This window comes from Myxocyprinus asiaticus, chromosome 49 (assembly GCF_019703515.2).
Source record: "Myxocyprinus asiaticus isolate MX2 ecotype Aquarium Trade chromosome 49, UBuf_Myxa_2, whole genome shotgun sequence".
NCBI lineage: Eukaryota > Metazoa > Chordata > Actinopteri > Cypriniformes > Catostomidae > Myxocyprinus > Myxocyprinus asiaticus.
Genome location: NC_059392.1, coordinates 15319722 through 15338110, shown reverse-complemented (window position 1 = coordinate 15338110; position 18389 = coordinate 15319722). Strand labels below are relative to the sequence as shown.

The window sequence follows — 18389 nt, the reverse complement described above, 5'->3', positions numbered from 1 at the left end:
CTAGAGTGCCTAAACTGAAACTACCAAGACCAGGAGAACAAATAGATAGAGCAGAAGATCAGGAAGATTTAGATGCTGATTTCCTGAAGCTGAAGGAGAACCTGAAGCCCATGACCAAGACAGAGCAGAACAAGGAGTGGAAAGATCAGAGCAGAAGGGAAAGAGTAGTGATATTGTTACACCTCATTCTAGGGCAGCTGAGCATGCTGAAGCAAGAGATGAAGTACAGCTGCAGGAGGATGTACTGCAATCAGTGGAGACAGGACAGGAAGGTGAGAGAAGTTCTGATATTGATACTGATGTTGATGCACCTGACACAGCAGCTGCCCCAGACCCAGTGTTTCCAAGACATCACTCCCCAAGGCTTTCCAGTGACTACTCCCCAGACTTAGAGCAGGAAGGCCTTCCCAAACCAACATCTCACCAGGGCCAGGAGATTTTCGAACAATCGACTTCTCAAAGCTTGGTGATATCTTCTTCCATTCATTCAACACAAGGTACTCAAGTAAATAAATCTATTAAAAAGAGGTCTTTTAGCATTTCGATCCTTAACCCCTTTTATGATGACTATGAAGAATATCAGGATCCCTATGGAGGCACAGATCATCAACTAAAAAACTATACAAATGAAACAAAAAAAAATCAAACTGTAGAGTTATCATTAGAAGTGCCTACTAATAACACAGAGTATGAAACTGACCAGGTATCAGAAAGAGAAATATTACTAGAGAATGCATAACAGAATGATTGGTTCAAATGGGCAGAATATACAGCAAAACAATCAGGAATGTCTAGTTGCCTGATATGTTCACCATCACCTCTGAAAAAGCTTATGGTAGTGCCCAGTAGATATGAATATGCACAATGCGCCCAACATAATTCACAAAATTGTACAAAGTATTGCATTGAGAGAAAAGCATCCTTTTGCCCAGTTGACTGTCTGGGGTGCCTAGGAAGTCCAAATTATCAAAAATACTATATGAGTGACCATTGGGGAACTGAGAGCAAGCGTCTAGACATACGAATAAATCGAAGAAAAAGAGAAACCCCCTTAAAATATGATATAAACCTCAAGCTTGAATATGAGTGCTTTAACAAATCTATTGGAGCAGTTAATGTGGGAAAATTGAGGCAATTGTGCAATAATTTGGCATGTGGACGAAGAAATATATCAGCAAAAAAAATTTTCTGCGCACAATGGAACAGCATTTGTGGCAGTCACAGTAAAAGGAGAGTTTACATTAATACAAGGCCCAAAATATATGTTTAAATCTGATGGGGACTGCTTATCACTATGTAGCTCTTAGGGTTAGGGTTAGCTAAGTTTATATGAAGAGCAAAGAATAGCCATAGCAGACTATTTTTGGGTTTGTGGTGGAAAATGATTGCGGCCTACACTACCAGTATATTGGAAAAGGATATGCACCAGAGTAAGACTAGTGCAAGATATAACTATGTTTACATGGGACCCAGAAGAATCTGAAATTCAGACTGAATCTAGAAAAACTGTACAAAACAGAGTGAAAAGAGCATATCAGCCTGACCCTAATGTAATAATAGATGCGATTAGTCGACCAAGAGGAATACCACAAGAATTTAAAGCTAGAGATTAAATAAAATCAGGTTTTGAGTCTATATTTGTATGGATAACTCCCGATAAAAATGCAGAATGGATCAATTACATTTATAATAATCAGCAGAGATTCATCAACTACACTGATGAAGCACTGAAGGGCTTAGGTGACCAGTTAGCTGCAACAAGCAAAATGACATGGCAAAATAGACAAGCACTAAACTGCGGTGTCTAAAGGCGGTGTCTGTGTAATGTTTGGAGCTGACTGTTGTACTTCTATTCCAAATAATACAGCTCCTGATGGATCCTTTACCACAGCAATGAAAAAGTTGAAAAGCCTACGAGAAGTGACTACCAATGCAGGGAGAGATCAACATATTGGAAAATGGTTTGACAACCTATTTGGATCTTGGGGAGAATGGCTTACTTAAGTAGGAATAATAATGGCTGTAGCTGTTGTTATTTTTGTGCAGTTCTTTGTTGTGTTGTGCCTCTTCTCAGATCAATGATGACCAATGCTGCAGCCAAACAGATGGTCAATGTGTCTGTAAAGCCATCTGGAATTGACATTGAGGCCACTATATACTCCATAGGCCCTGGACTGGATGAGCTGGATGAATTCTACCCTGAAGTGACACAAAAATGGTAGGGAAGGGGAGCCTTTTATTATTTTAAATTTTCTCTTGTTTTTGGATAGCAAGGGAGTCATTATACTCGTATTTTCTTTTATAATAAAATTAGGTAGCACTTTAGATTGGATAGAGTAGGCAGGAAGTTAGAGGGTATTGCGTTTATTATTTTGGCATATACTCCTTCCTGAAGCTATTATTTTCTTTTAAATTATGTTTTTTTAATCAAGCTATGTGAATGCAAGGGAATGATGAAGGTCTGCAGCAGATCATTATCAGTGGTAATGTAACTAGGTAATGTAACGATACGTAAGGTTTACTTTGATTATATGCATTTCTTAAAAGTCTTAAAAGTATCATTTATTGTCCGAATCATCTCTGAAGGTACTATTAACCAAGTAAATTACTGTAGAGTGAAAAATAGTATGCATTTATGAACTCTGAAAACACACTGGAAGTGCCACTGGAGGGCCAGAGAACTGAACATCATAAAGCGAGGATCGACGAGCACCTCAGTGCTTAGCAGCAGGAGCAAGACTCTACTGGAGGTTTAAAAACCCACTGTCTGCTCCAACAACACCAGACAGCGCTCCAGACTACTGGAAATGTCTGTGAGTTCCTCTGGCACCGTGGGATGTATCATATGCTGAAGTATTCTACTGATATTGTCTAATCACTGTAGTATGTTAACTTGCTGAAATAAGTATAATCACTGGTGTATTCTACATAACACAAGGCTAAATCAGCACGCACATGCTTTTATACAAGTTGATTTGTTGCCGTTACCCTCCAGAAAGAACTAAGCTAGGGAGCGATGAGATCTTTTACTTCCTTCTAGTCAAATACAGAGGAAGATGTTTGGTCTTATTTCTCCTCCAGAGTGCAGTTCCATAAGAGCAGTCATTGTTAGAGGAATGTGTGACTTATATTGGTCACTTGGAAGGTGTGAAGGAGACTGGCTTGTGAGGTTGCACTCTGGGAAAGGGCAATAGATGTGAGACTCAAAGGAGGGAATATATAGTATATTTTTCTATATCATAGTATATTTTATATATCAAACAGAACAGTACTAATATAGAATAGCCTGGACTTTGTGTAACCCAGGAGAGGACATATGAGGTTACTGGACTTTGTGTGACCCAGGAGAGAGCATTTGAGGTTATTAAAAGTGTTGATGCTGCAAAAAACCACACAATGCAACAGAAATAATGGTGCTATGGACCTTGAGAAACACAGCTAAAGATAAAGATCAAACACAGCCAATGGTCAGAGTGACCTTAAGCCAGGTTTCCACCATTAAAAAGAAATGAAAGGCTCTGTGAAATAATGGTGGTGAACGGTAACCACTGACTACTAAAAATAATGAAGGGGTGTATGCATGAGGTAATACCAGATAAGAAACTGTACAAAAGATGAGGGCTTACACCAAGGGATTCAGATCTCAGCTGACATCTCAGGGTTTGTTGGTTTGTTCAATAAACTCTAACCTGACACCTGGAACTCCTGACTTTGAGAGTTTTCTTATTGAGAAGGAAAGAAAAGGCATCTTACGCTCCACAACAATACTTGTCTACCCGTTTCCTCCAGCATCTTCACAAGGTCGTTTGCTGTTGTTCTGGGTTGATTTGCACTTTTCGCACCAAACTACGCTCATCTCTTGGAGACAGAACGCGTCTCTTTCCGGAGCGGTATGATGGCTGTGGGGTCCCATGGTGTTTATACTTGGTGTACTATTGTTTGTACAGATGAACGTGGTACTTTCAGGCGTTTGGAAATTGCTCCCAAGGATGAACCAGCTCTTTTTCTGAGCTCTTGGCTGATTTCTTTTGATTTGCCCGTGATGTCAAGCAAAGAGGCACTGAGTTTGAAGGTAGGCCTTAAAATACATCCACAGGTACACCACCAATTCAGTAGGCTCGACATCATTTTCTGGAATTTTCCAAGCTGCTTAAAAGGCACAATTAACTTTGTTTATGTAAACTTCTGACCGACTAGAATTGTGATAGTCAATTAAAACTGAAACAATCTGTCTGTAAACAACTGTTGGAAAAATTACTCATGTCATGCACAAAGATGATGTCCTAAATGACTATAGTTTGCTAATATTAAATCTGTGGAGTGGTTAAAAAAATGTGTTTATGACTTCAACCCAAGTGTATGTAAACTTCTGACTTCAACTAATAATATATACATACATACATACACACACACACACACACACACACCCACACACGTATACTAATTATGCACCTGCTTGGCAAAGAAAATTTCTTCCAGCCTTGAGTCTTGAACTATGGACCCTGCTGGCTCCTCACCAGGTTGCCACTTGAAGAGGAAAATCAGACCATGAACAGGCCTGAAATGAATTACATGCACATTCAATTGCATTTCAAGAAAACACTGCATATATTACAAGATGCTCGACTGAGTGTTTCTTACTTGAGATTTTCAAAGTTCTCTGGTTCCATGCTCCAGATCTCCTCAACCTGTGCACCTTTGCACCCTAATGACAACAACAGAAAAAAATCTGTGTCAGAAGGCATGTCAGGTATAGGTTTAGTCTTTGCAGAAAAAAAAAACAAAAAAAACAACTGTTTAGTGTCTAAAAAACTGCCAAACTAGAACGCATTTTCTCAGTCAAATATTTAAATCAAACTTTTGAACATTTAAATATTTGGAAGGTGACAATGGGGCCAAAACATGCCGAATCGAATGTTCAAAATGTGTCTTTGTTGCCCAAACGTTGAATCGAATCTTCAAAATGCGTATTTGAGGGGGGGTCACGAGACGCCATGCGAGAAGCAGACATGTGAGCGACTAGCTCTGCACACTTTGCAAATATTTTAATTATTTTCATGTTATAATCCGATGAGATTCAATACACCCAGTTACATATTTGCTCTTTGAGGTACACATGGCAAAGAAGTCAAAATCCTCAGACTTGAGACATTAAAAGACACTTACATGCTCAAGCTGACACCCCGAGCAGGCTGCGAGCCGGGGACTCGATTTGGAAGGCAAGTCGGGAGAAGAAATTCAGCGTCAACTGTCCAACATCTCGGTGATGCTGACGAAGGTTGTTGCTGACTTGGATCTCGCTGTAATACGTTGATGGAAACAAAATTATCTGAGCTGGTCACAAGAGTGGCAGATGTTGAGAAATGGATTGATTATCTGGAGTCATCAGAGAAGGAATCATCAGTTAATCTGCACACCTCCAAAACAGACTTGGAACACATTTTGGAAAAATTGAAAGATCTCGAAAATAGGAGCAGAAGGAACAATATACGGTTTGTTGGAATTCCTGAGCATGAAGAGGGCATAGATATGGTGAAATTCCTGGACGAGTTCTTCCTGAGTCTGCTCGACATAACAGGCCATAAACTGGAAATCGAGCGAGCTCACAGAGTCCCTGCACGCAGATCTGCTGTGGGAGACAGGCCCCGATTAATTCTGGCCAAACTTCTGAGATCATCCGATAAAGATCTTGTGCTGCGCCATGTGAGGAGCAAAGGAAAGCTTTCTTGGAAGAATCACAATGTTTTCTTTTTTCCGGACTTTGCAAATTCGACAAGAGAGAAACGCGATCGGTTCAAGGAATGTAAGAAACTCTTACATCAACAGAAGATCGCTTTTGCACTGATGTTTCTGGCCAAACTGAGAATAGACACCAAAGACGGCCGCAAAGTATTTTTATGCCCCAAACAGGCACTGGCTTTTATAGAAATTTAACTATTGCGTGTTTCTCTTGTAAGTGGACTGACTCGCTGTTCAGTGACTCGACTGTCTAAGGAAGCTGGGCGCTATTTTTGTTTCTTTTTGCGTTGGCTCCGCCAAGCGGCTGGAGTTTGTTTTGTGGCATGACTCCTTCAAGAACAGGGTTTCTGCAGGTTTCACCAAGTCAAATTTAAGTCTTTTTAAGACCTTTTTAAGACCATTATAAATGAAATTTAAGACCTATGTCAAGACATAAAAAAATAAAATAGAAAAAAAAAAAACGTACAAAGGAAATGCAGTCACAAAATTACTTGCAAAGTAAATTAATTTATTCAAATTTAACATAGTACTGAAAACAGGTTAGATGCATTGTTGAACTACAGAAAACAACATACAAACATCTTGGCGTGAGTTTGCGGATGCGTGAGTGTGTGTGTGTGCACTACATTAATCTCAGCTCTTCTCCCTTGGCCAGAATCTCCTCCTCAATGTTCTTGAGCTCAGCTGATTTCTCCTTGCTGGCCCTCCTCAGAGCGTTTGACTTGGTTATTAGCTGAGCCGTCTGACTGCCAGCCTTGCCCTCAGCCTCCTCTGCAAATTGTCCGCATCTCTGGAAAGACTTGCAGCAACTGTTTGTATAGTGTTCTTCCTTTTTTTGAGTTCCTCCAAGTAATCCTCTGCCACCTTTCTCTTTTGGCCCTGTGCAAGGGACTCTTTCTTCTTTCTCTCTGTCTCAAGGTAGAGACGGTACCTGGTCCTGACTGAAGCCACCGAACTCAAGAGTTCTTTTGTCAGGGGGACTTTGGTAACACCCCCGTGTCGAGTGACATAGTCACATACCAGCCTCTGTGCTACTAAATTGACCTCTTGCATGTTGCAGGTTTCGATTTCTTTATTAACAGAAAAGCCTCTCTCAACAGTGGCCTGTCCATGAGACAAAATCAGAAGCTTCTGGCAAAAAGCAAAAAGCTCCGGGTAGTTACTAAGGAAACTGCTTAAGAAGATGTCAAGCCTCTTTTGCATAGGTGGGAAGGAGAGGAACTCCTCACTTCTGCACTCAGCAGACAGGAAGGCTTCAAATTGTTGGAGAATGACATCCCCTAAAACAAAACAAGTGAAAAAGACAAAAAAGTGAAAAGAAATATATTGATAAACCATTACAATACATCAACAATCTGTAATGGTTATAATGAGCAGAATCACTACTGTATCTACATTTGTTTATAATGATGGACAATGTCAAAACCTATTTCAATACCAAGTCAGCCACTGCACACAGAACAGGTGCTTAACCATGAATATGACAAAAGTAACAGATCCGCACTCAAAAATATGATCCTGACTAGAAAAATAGAATAGGAAAAAGTGCACACAACAAATGATAAGTCTACTGAAAAGGAGAAACTTGCAGAAGCATTGCTATTTGATGTGTGAAATTAAACATCTTTAAAAAGGTAAAGCAAAAAAGGTCTGGCCGTAACACAGATTGTGTTAACAGCACTATTAAAATATTAAAAATATTTCTCTGTGCTGACTTCTTACTTTTGTTAAAAGCCTCTTCTACAACTATTCCTACCAGCAGAAACACCTCCTGTCAGTTGATTGTCCTGCAGAAATGTCTGAACAAGACATTTCATCTGCTTCTTGCACTTCTCTGGGTCTCTGAACATGACATAGGTGTCCAGACACGCCATCTGCCTAACTGTTGCATATTTGAGAGGGCTCCTCTCCTGCATTTTCCTGACAATGTTTGAAAGTCCCCACATGCAGTCTCTTCTAACCTCAAGGACTCAACAACTTTCCTGCTCTGGACGTGGGAATAAAGCAGTCATTAATTTGTACAATAAAATGATATTTTCTGCTGCTGAACAATTTATAAAAAGATCTTTCTAAATTACCACACTACCTTGAGGACTGACTCAGTACCCAAGCCGATGTCAATGTCCTTTGGTTGGAGCCAGTTCTTCTTGTCAGCTACATCCAGTTTGGTTAGCTGCAGTGTGGTGATGTCCTGGAGGACCTCTCTCTTAATGAAGCGTTTCAGTAGACTCTGCCAAAAGATAATCTCAGAAGTAAATGGAAGTACCTTGTATCCACATTAATAAAAATATAAAGCCATATATATCACATCATAATTCCAGTTAATAAAAGTTTAAGGAATTACTTATTCTTCATTAAAGTGTAAACATCAATTTGGCCTAATCAGTAGTGGCAATAGTTCTGTGGTGATAATGTACAGAGCTATCTGTAGAAATCACTACCTTGATCAACTCAGCCAGGTCATTGCTGAGGAAAGGCATCACTAGCTCATCTGTTTGATACCTCTTCAAAAAGGGATTGAAAAGCCTGGCAACAGTCAAGGAGAAGTGTAACTTGGCCACGATGAGAGTGTCCTTCATGGCTTCCTCCACTGTGTCAAAAGATGCTGTCCCAGGGTTTGGGAGTTGTTTTCTTCTCACCGCATCCATATACTGTGTAAGTGATGGCCAAACTTCAAGAGGCCTCTCTATCACTGGCTGGTTTTCAAGCCACCGATGACCACAGAAAGATAAAGGGAAGACGGTGGACTTGGTCATCTGCTGCACTTATAACTGCTCACTGAACAATTGTTTGTCTGTCCGATGAAACTGAACAGCTTTATATTGGTTGGAATTTGTATTGTGGAGGAACACACCTTCGAGACAGTTCTGTGAATGAATCTACACGTTCTTTGTGTTTATTCTGCCTATTGGCTGGGGTTTGTCTCACAAAGTATTTTCTGTTAAGTAATTTTGCCTCACAAAATTTGTGCAGAAGCACCAGACTTGAGCAATCCGATTGCAAAGTTGTCGCGGGGGCTCTCGTAGGCGTACATGGACCTTTTGAGTTTAGAGGGATTTACGCCAGTTGCGCTGTCGTGCGTGGGGTTAATGCACACTTTTTTCTGTTTGTTTAGTTCGGGGGGACGTTCGGGGTTTGAGTGTTGCACTAATGTTGAAATGTGGTCTGTACAATCTTATTTTTGACACACAATTTATTTTTTCTATTATATTAAAATGTCAAATGTTAATATGAGTGGACTATCTCTCTCCACATGGAATGTCAATGGGTTGGGGCACCCCATAAAAAGAAGGAAGGTTATTTATTTTCTTAAACATAAGAAATGTGATATAGTGTTTCTTCAAGAAACACATCTTTCCCCACAGGAAGCTGAAAAATCTGGGAAGATATGGGGTGGACATGTTTTCTTTAGTGCTGGCTCAAGTAAGAGTAGGGGGGTCATTATATTGATAAACATCTACAATTCAAATGTCTCAAACAGATTAAAGATAACTTAGGGAGAATCATTATTGTTTTAGTAGAAATTCAGGGGCAAAATGTTTACGCACCTCATGTTGATGATCAGGGATTTTTTATTGATCTTGAAGGGATGTTACAAGCCGCTGGCACCCCTCATGATATAATACTGGGAGGAGACTTTAATCTTTTGATGGACTCAGTCCTTGATCATAGTGAAGCAAAAGTGTGTAAGCCCCCTAGAGCAACACTGAAGCTTCACAAGATGTGTAAAAATCTTGGTCTTGCAGATATTTGGCGACTTTTGTACCCATCTGGTAGGGACTATACATTTTTTTCATCAGTCCATAAGATTTATTCTAGAATAGATGTTTTTTTTATTTATTTTTTTATATCTAAGTCCCTCATTTCATCTGTTGTTGATCGTTCAATTGGAAACATTTTAGTCAAAGATCACGCCCTGGTGAGTTTAGAGGTGTTGCCACATACGGAGAAAAAGAAATCATATAGTTGAAGCCTTAAAGGAGTAGTTCACCCAAAAATGAAAATTTGCTGATAATTTACTCACCCTGAGGCCATCCAAGATATATCAGAGTTTCTTTCTACATCAAAACAGAATTTAAGACTTTTAGGATTTCATTTCAGGCCTCCTCCTCTAAACAATGCAAGTGAATGTCCTCCATTTTTTGACGGTCCAAAATGCATATTTAGGGTGCATCAAAATAATCCACACAACTCCAGTCAACAAATAAACGTTCTTCTGAACGCAAACGCTTTATTATTTTGAAAAACAAAACAATACTTGTATACTTTTTACCTACAAATGTTTGCTTCCATACATCTGTGACATGCGCTCATGAGAGGGATGAAGTAAGCTCGTTGGTAAGGTCATGCGTCACGTGGAGGAGCCAGGAAGCACGTCATTGTTTACAAGAGAAACTTGTGCCATTCACAAACCAAAACAATTTCAAAACAATATAAAATAAAAAAACATTTCCAAATAATAATAATAATAAAAAAATGTAAACAATGATGTGCTTCCTGGGTTCAGAAGAACTTTATTCTTTATGACTTTATAGTCATGTGGATTATTTTGATGCACCCTAAATATGCATTTTGGACCGTCAAAAAATGGAGGACATTCACTTGCATTGTTTAGAGGGGGAGGCCTGAAATGAAATCCTAAAAGTCTTAAATTCTGTTTTGATGAAGAAAGAAACTCAGTTACATCTTGAATGGCCTGAGGGTGAGTAAATTATCAGCAAATTTTAATTTTTGTGTGAACTATTCCTTTAATGTATCCCTTTTGCAAAATCCTGATTTCCAACAAATGTTAAAGACTGAAATCAGTGTTTATATGGAAACCAACTGGTCTTCAATATCTTTTGTGGGCGTGGCTTGGGAGGCATTTAAGACGTTTCTTAGGGGTCAGATCATACAGTATGACTCATTCATCAAAAAATCCAAAGCACGAGAACTCGTGGAGTTGGAAGGAAATATTAAAAGTGCAGAGGCAGAGCTGAAGCACCGAATGTCGTCTGATTTCCTCAGAGAATTGACCCAATTGAAATACAGATATAATACTATTTTGTCGCAGAAAGTGGAGTTTTGGCTATTCAGGGCAAGACAGTCACACTTTGAGTCGGGGAACAAAGCCGGGAAGCTTTTGGCTAGATATATAAAGCAGAGAGAGTCTTTTTCTACCATTCCCGAAGTGAAATCTGATGGTGGTGAAATTTTTACCTCGGCCATTGATATTAATAATGCTTTTAAAGAGTTCTATCTTGATCTTTATAGTTCCACATCTTCGTCTACTGATGAAGATATTAGAAATTTTGTGGAACCATTAGAACTCCCTAAATTGATGACGGAGCAAAAACATTCTCTCGATTCTGAGATAACCTTGGAGGAGCTTGACGAGGTAATTAAGTCCTTACCTTCAGGCAAGGCACCGGGGCCAGGTGGTTTTGCCACTGAATTTTTTTAGATCTTATGCTACAGAATTGGCTCCACTTTTGTTAGAAGTTTATACGGAATCATTAAAGAATGGAAAGCTTCCCCCAACCAAAACACAAGCCCGAATCAGTCTGATTCTTAAAAAAAGACAAAGATCGAAGTGAGTGTAAAAGTTACCTTCCAATTTCCCTGATCCAGCTAGATGTAAACATTTTCAAAAATTTCACAGATTAATTTATGACATCTCTTATACATATAGATCAGGTGGTGTTTATTCGGGGCCGTAGCTCTTCTGATAACATTCGGCGTTTCATCAATATCATGTGGCAAAAGATCAGTCTCCGGTCACTGCCATCTCACTTGACGCCGAAAAGGCGTTTGATATGGTATTGGTTGGATTAAGTTACTTTATAGACACCCTGTAACAGCGGTACAAACAAATGGATTAATTTCAGATTATTTTACTCTGAATAGGGGCACCCGGCAAGGTTGCCCTCTTTCCCCATTATTGTTCTGTCTTGCCCTGGAACCATTAGCAGCCACGATAAGAAAGGAGGAGGATTTTCCAGGGGTGACGGCGGGAGGCATGGCACATAAGCTTCTGCTTAATGCAGAAGATATTTTATTATTTGTCTCTGACCTTACTAGATCTATGCCTTGCCTCAACAGAATTATTCATTCTTTTTCCAAGTTCTCAAGATACAAACTCAATTGGTCTAAATCCGAAGCTTTGGCTCTGACAGCATACTGTCCAGTAACGGCTTTCCAGCCGGGCGCCTTCCAATGGCCCAAACAGGGCATTAAGTATTTGGGGATTTCATTCCCAGCAAATTTGTCTGATTTAGTTAGTGTTCATTTTGACCCTTTAATTAAAAGGTTTGAGCGATGTGGGCAGGTGGGCTTCATTACATTTATCTATGACTGAGAAGGTTAATGTTATTAAAATGAACTGCATTCCAAAATTTAACTACCTGCTACAATCTCTCCCTGTAGATGTCCCCCTCTCTTATTTCAAGCAATTTGATAGCATAGCGAAGTTTCCCAGATTGCATTTCAATAAGTTACATAGGCCTAGCCCACCTTTGTCAATCGGCCTACGCAAGATTTTGTTTTATTACTATGCATTCAGTCTCAGACATTTGGCTCATTGGTCTCTTCCACCTGAGAGGGCCCCTCCCTGGTTTGGTATTGAACAGGAAGTTCTTGCCCCTATTTCGCCATTGCAAAGCCTCTCTATCAAACTAATCGGAGAAGTTAAGTCACACCCCGTTATTTCGCATGTACATTCGGTATGGACAAAAGTGTCCAGAATGTTTAAATCAGACTTTTATTTAAATGTTGCCTTGAGCATATGGCAGAACCCAAAATTATGTATCGGCAAGTCCCCTTTCTGCTGGTCAGAGTGGATTGGGAGGGGGGTTACTACACTCCGTGATCTATATGAGAGTGGAGTGTTGAGATTATTGAAAATCTGGTTCAACATTTTGGGAACCCCAGATCTCAGTTTTATAGGTATTTACAACTGTGCCACCTGCTTTGTACTGTTTTTGGGAGTAGCACACACCCCCCTAAAGCGGCAGATGCTCTGGGAGAGGTGATTACTGCTTTTGGAAAAGGTCATGAGGCATCAGTGTATTACTCCCTGTTAATTCTGAGTTTGGGGGACGGAGCTTTAACCTCTCTTAACAAAGTATTGGAGAAAGACTTCAACTTGGTATTGGAGGAGGGAGTGTGGGCTAGGATTCTTAAAAACATTAAGTCTGCATCTAGAGATGCAAAGGTGCGTCTTATGCAATTAAAAATTTTGCATAGATTCTATTGGACCTCCTCTAGATTGTATAAGCTTGGTCTTAAAGACACACCCACCTGCTGGCGATGCCAATCGGAGGATGGAGACATGGCCCATAATTTTTGGTGGTGTGTTGAGATCCAGAAGTTCTGGTTGAAGGTTCAGAATTTTGTGTCTGACGTGGTGGGTGCTCGGGTTTCGTTTTTCCCCAGACTTTGTGTTCTGGGCTATGGGGCGGTCATTGATGTGGGGGATAGTCAAATAGAGAATTGGGTTCTGGCCTGTGTGTTGATTGCCAGGCAGGTTATTTTGAGGGGTTGGAGGTCAGCTGGTGCGCCCCATATACAGAGTGGTGCACGGAGATGGGGAGGGTGGCGGCTTATGAGGTGGTGTCATCAGGAAGACGGGGTGACTTGGTTTTGTTTATCCGGAAATGGGGCAGGTATTTGGAATTTTTGGAGGGCTCTCGGGTGGGGCGTGGAGAGAGAGTAGTGTAATATAATTTTAAGTGAGTATGATTATTATGTGTTTGGTTGTGGGGTTTAAATGTTGATTCTATATATGTTTTGCATTTATTTTTTGTTGTTATTGTATGATTTAATAAAAAATGTTAACTACAAAATGCATATTTGATGACCAAATTAATAAATACCGATAACTAGGGTGGTTGCAAAGGCTGATAGTTTTTTTTAAATCGATTTAAAGAATGTAAAAAAAAAAAAAAGTGTCTATGCCCTTACTATGATGGGCACAGATATACAGTAGAGGCTATAAGAGTCCAAAATGTATAAAATCCCAGATACAGTTTTTTGTCCAACCAAAATTCAAACAATAAATTATATCTCTAAAGAACAAGCACGTCATAAAATACTGATATATCGATTATTGATCGGCACGTTATTTTATCAAAACCTTTTTGAGGCAACGATATATTAACATTAGCCGACATTTAAATTAGAAGCCTAAATTGTGTGATTTCCAATTCACTGTCTGTTTGCCTTCCGTTATAATATGGAGTGGTGGTGGTGTAGTGGACTAAAGCACATAACTGGTAATCAGAAATTCGATCCCCACAGCCACCACCATTGTGTCCTTGAGCAAGGCACTTAACTCCAGGTTGCTCCGGGGATATTGTCCCTGTAATAAGTAAGTCGCTTTGGATAAAAGCGTCTGCCAAATGCATAAATGTAAAATGTAAAAATAGCTCTGGAGACCACAAGAGGGTGATATAACATTTACTGAAGCGGGTTGCAGGTAGGACAAGGCAAACAAGTCCAAACTGTGGATCTAGTCACCATTCACACAAATGTCTTGTACTTCTTCAAGAATTAACAAAGTGACGTTGATTGAAGTTTGCAGGTTAGTGTATGAAACTGGTGTAACTGCGCAAACTGAACGATAAGAAATTATTATGCAATTTATATGCACGTAGCCTTGAAGAGGATTTATTCAAGCTGTCAAACCACATACTAATAACTGAAAATACATTGTGTAGGCTCTATGAAAGATACAGTTGAAGTCAGAAGTTTACATACATATCCGTTTCCTCCAGCATCTTCACAAGATCCTTTGCTGTTGTTCTGGGATTCATTTGCACTTTTCGCACCATTCTACGTTAATCTCTAGGAGACAGAATGCATCTTCTTGTGTGGTATGATGGCTGCCTGGTCCCATGGTGTTTATACTTGCATACTATTGTTTGTATAGATGAATGTGGTACCTTCAGGTGTTTGGAAACTGCTCCCAAGGATGAACCAGACTTGTGGAGGTCCACAATTTATTTTCTGAGGTCTTGGCCGATTTCTTTTGATTTTCCCATGATGTCAAGCAAAGAGGCATGGAGTTTGAATGTAGGCCTTAAAATACATCCACAGGTACACCTCCAATTGACTCCAATTAGCAAATTAGCCTATCAGAAGATAATTGGCTAATTGCCTAAAGTCTTGACATCATTTTCTGGAATTTTCCAAGTTGCTTAAAGGCACAGTTAATTTAGTGAACGTAAACTTCTGACCCACTGGAATTGTGATATAGTCAATTAAAAGTAAAACAATCTGTCAGTAAACAATTGTAGGAAAAATTACTCATGTCATGCACAAAGTAGATGTCCTAAACGACTTGCCAAAACTATAGCTTGGTCATTTGAAATCTGTGGAGTGGTTAAAAAAATGAGTTTTAATTACTTCAACCTAAGTGTATGTAAACTTCTGACTTCAGCTGTACATATACACAATATATTATCCAGTAATGGCTAGAGTAAATAAACTTTGTCCTTTGATATTGATTTGGGTCAAATTTAATGGAAAACTATGCGAGTTGCGCTCCGTGGTGCTGCCGAATTATGAGCAGCCATCGGAGATGGCAAGTAGTTGTGGCAGTGTGTATTTTTCATAGAAAATAATTGTTTTGAATTTTACAACGCGGCATGTCATCTGTCAGACGCGTCTGGTGTGCTACCCCTTTTAGTTTACCCTGCCGCTTACACTTGATCAAAGTTGTGTTGAGACATATGTCTGAAGAGACAAAGACTACTGTGCAGCAAGCAGCCCTATTTATATCTGGAAAAAAAAAAATGCAGATATTCATTGGTAAAATTTTCTGATTATTGATGCGTGAAAAAGGCATCGATTCCAAGCCTTATATACAAGTCAGAAACACACAAGGGACTTTTATTTTGAAATGACAGAGACTTGGCTCTGTTACAATGCTCTATTTTTAAGCACTGACCAAATTAAGCTTTTTATAGCTTATAGGCCAATATATTCACCCGATGAAAGGTTTTGTATATATTTGATCAGATGAGGTTTAATTAAGAATTAGGTTGATTACACCGTGTAACACATTTTAATTTATTTTTTGGTTCCTGGGTAGTAAGTGTTATTTCCCAATTGCTTATGCCTCAAAAGTATAGAAAATGGCTATTATTCCCCACAAACTTCGCTTTTGTGACCAGGACAGTGATATTTTGAAATTTACCTATTTTCCAGAACATTCCAGATTGATTCAGTGCTGAGAAAACTTGGAGTAACTTCTAGAACTTTCTAGAACTTTCCAGTAATATAAATAGTAGTATAAATACAGGGGCCTTAAGTCCACCAGTTCAGTTTAGTTCCAGCTGCCTAAGTGGATACTAGGGGTGTAACGGTACATGTATTTGTCATGTTTCGGTGCATGCAGTCAGATGGAGAATACATCTGAGTCAGTCACAGGCGATCCAATACAATCCAGAAGGGGGCTCTCACGGTAATGCAACACTGTTTGCTAACCGCCACAACAGGAGAAAGAGCAGAAGAAGAGACCATCTATGCACCAACCCAAAACAAGAATGGCTTCACCTAGTGCACAAATTTTATTTTTCATTATTCTATTTATTTTGTACTTTTATAACACAAGAGATGCTTTTCAGTTTTGTAGCTGATTGTGACCAAATACCTAAAAAATATTTTATCAACCCTACAAAAAAGTATGGCCTATGCAAGAGTGCATTCTGTTTACTGCTTAGTGCTTAATACACTAAAGGAGGCTGTTCTGTGTACAGAGGGGAAGAGAGTGCCATGAAGTTCGCTATCCCAAGAATTTGGCGGGAACCCACTAATCACTCAAGCAACTGCTTCTTCTGCATGGTGGACCCCTCTGAACGTCGGACTGGCAAGAACGCACCTGCTCTCACATATCCGGACCTTCCTTCATCCATCGCCCCGGTGCCACACTGCCATGAGCTCCCCGTACCCACTGCTCTGGAGAGAGAGCAGCCGTCTTTAGATGAGAGCAGCAATTCAAAGAGCGAGGAAGACGTTGTAGATGCAGATGACAATTTCAGAGGTGGAACTGAGGAGAGAAACCCATATTACCCCAACCAAAAAGACCTCAACGACTTGATTAGAAGTCTTGGTCTCACTAAGTCCAATGCCGTGCTTTTAATATCTAGGCTCAAGCAGTGGAACTTGTTGGATGAAAGTGTGCAAGTCACAGATCAGAGGAAGCGTCACCAACCTTTTTCCAGCTTCTTCACCTGTCAAGATGGGCTCTGCTTCTGCCACAATGTGACCAATCTGTTCGAGGCAATCGGAATCGCCTGTAACCAGAATGAGTGGTGCCTTTTCATTGACAGCTCATCCAGGAGCCTCAAAGCCGTGCTGCTCCATAATGGTAACATGTACCAGTCTCTTCCCCTGGCTCACTCGGTGCACCTCAAAGAGGATTACAACAGCATCAAGACCTTGCTGGACGCCTTGAAGTATGATGAGTACATTTGGGGGCTGATTCGTTAAAGTGATTTACAGTATAATCGTAAATATTGAAAAACGACTCACTTCTAAATCTTTTGTAGTTATCTTTGTATTACTTTAGTATAAATACATGTTAATTTGGATTCATATGTTGTTTTTTTCTGACTTTATGTGAACGAAATTCGCCCATTTTCTCACTGGAAATAGGTACATTTCAAAATATCACTGTTCTGGTCACAAAAGCAAAGTTTGTGGGGAATAATAGCCATTTTCTATACTTTTGAGGCATAAGCAATTAGGAAATAAAACGTACTACCCAGGAACAAAAATTGTGTTACACAGGCACGCACACAGGCACGCACTCAAAGATCTTTCAAAATAAGTCTCACTGAAATGAGAGCTCTATTTATCCGGATGCGTGAAATTGAAGACATTACGACAGAAAAATATTACTACTGTATAAAAGTGTATTATTCAAAGCATTCACAAAACTACTCATAGTAACAATAATATAATATTAAATGGTTATATTATTAGTATTATTATCTGTAAGCAATATCACATAAGCAAGTGTACTGAATATCAGCTTGTTGTGATTCAGCCATGGCAGCCATTTGCCTCAGGTAATCAGATAATGTTTTCATTAATACTGTAAATCTCTATTGTGCATCTTTTTTTGTTTTACCAAAATTATATATATATATATATATATGAGTTGAAATGTATTATATTTTCATTTTATTAAAACTGTACAGTATGTATTTGATTAAACACAATTTGATCATTACATTTAATTTAAACATTTAACATGGAATCCAGACAAATTTTAACAGAAAAGGCATAATTTGTATCTATAAGACTTTACACAGAAAATTACTCGTCTAAAAGAACTGCATAATTTCAACAAAAATCATAGGCAACAAATAAAAAAACTTAAGTATCGAGTTAATATTGATACTGAGGTACCAGGGCTGGTATCGTACCAAAGCCAAAATCTTGGTATCGGAGCAACCCTAGTGCTGAAACATACTCTACACAAGTACGTGAATGCAGATGCATCTTGCAACTCAAGCTCAATTTCATGCACGTTTATGTTCCGAAATGTGTCAAACCACAACTCATAACATAACGCAAGTATGCGTTTCATTTTCAGCATTGCCGCAAGTGGAACTATAGCAAGATTTGTGTGAAATGTCCACTTCTATTGTGAGTTTTCTCTT

The 18389-nt window shown here is 39.3% G+C and overlaps 1 protein-coding gene across 5 annotated transcripts in view; it reads right to left on the bottom strand.

Moving 5' to 3' along the window:
* The window catches only part of LOC127438278 (ubiquitin carboxyl-terminal hydrolase isozyme L5-like), a 40280-nt gene that overhangs the window by 20237 nt on the left and 1654 nt on the right, over positions 1-18389 (bottom strand). The window contains exons 2-7 of one of the 5 annotated variants that reach the window (XM_051693764.1): positions 8181-8435; positions 7826-7969; positions 7496-7726; positions 6315-7019; positions 4642-4705; positions 4453-4558 (exon numbers count right to left, since the gene is read on the bottom strand). In XM_051693764.1, the coding sequence (XP_051549724.1) occupies positions 4453-4558; positions 4642-4670 (135 nt within the window). In that variant the 5' untranslated portion in view covers positions 4671-4705; positions 6315-7019; positions 7496-7726; positions 7826-7969; positions 8181-8435. Of the gene's footprint in view, positions 1-4452; positions 4559-4641; positions 4706-5166; positions 5306-6314; positions 7020-7495; positions 7727-7825; positions 7970-8180; positions 8436-18389 lie in introns of those variants that run through there. The other 4 variants (XM_051693766.1, XM_051693765.1, XM_051693767.1 and 1 more) reach the window with 4 other exon arrangements.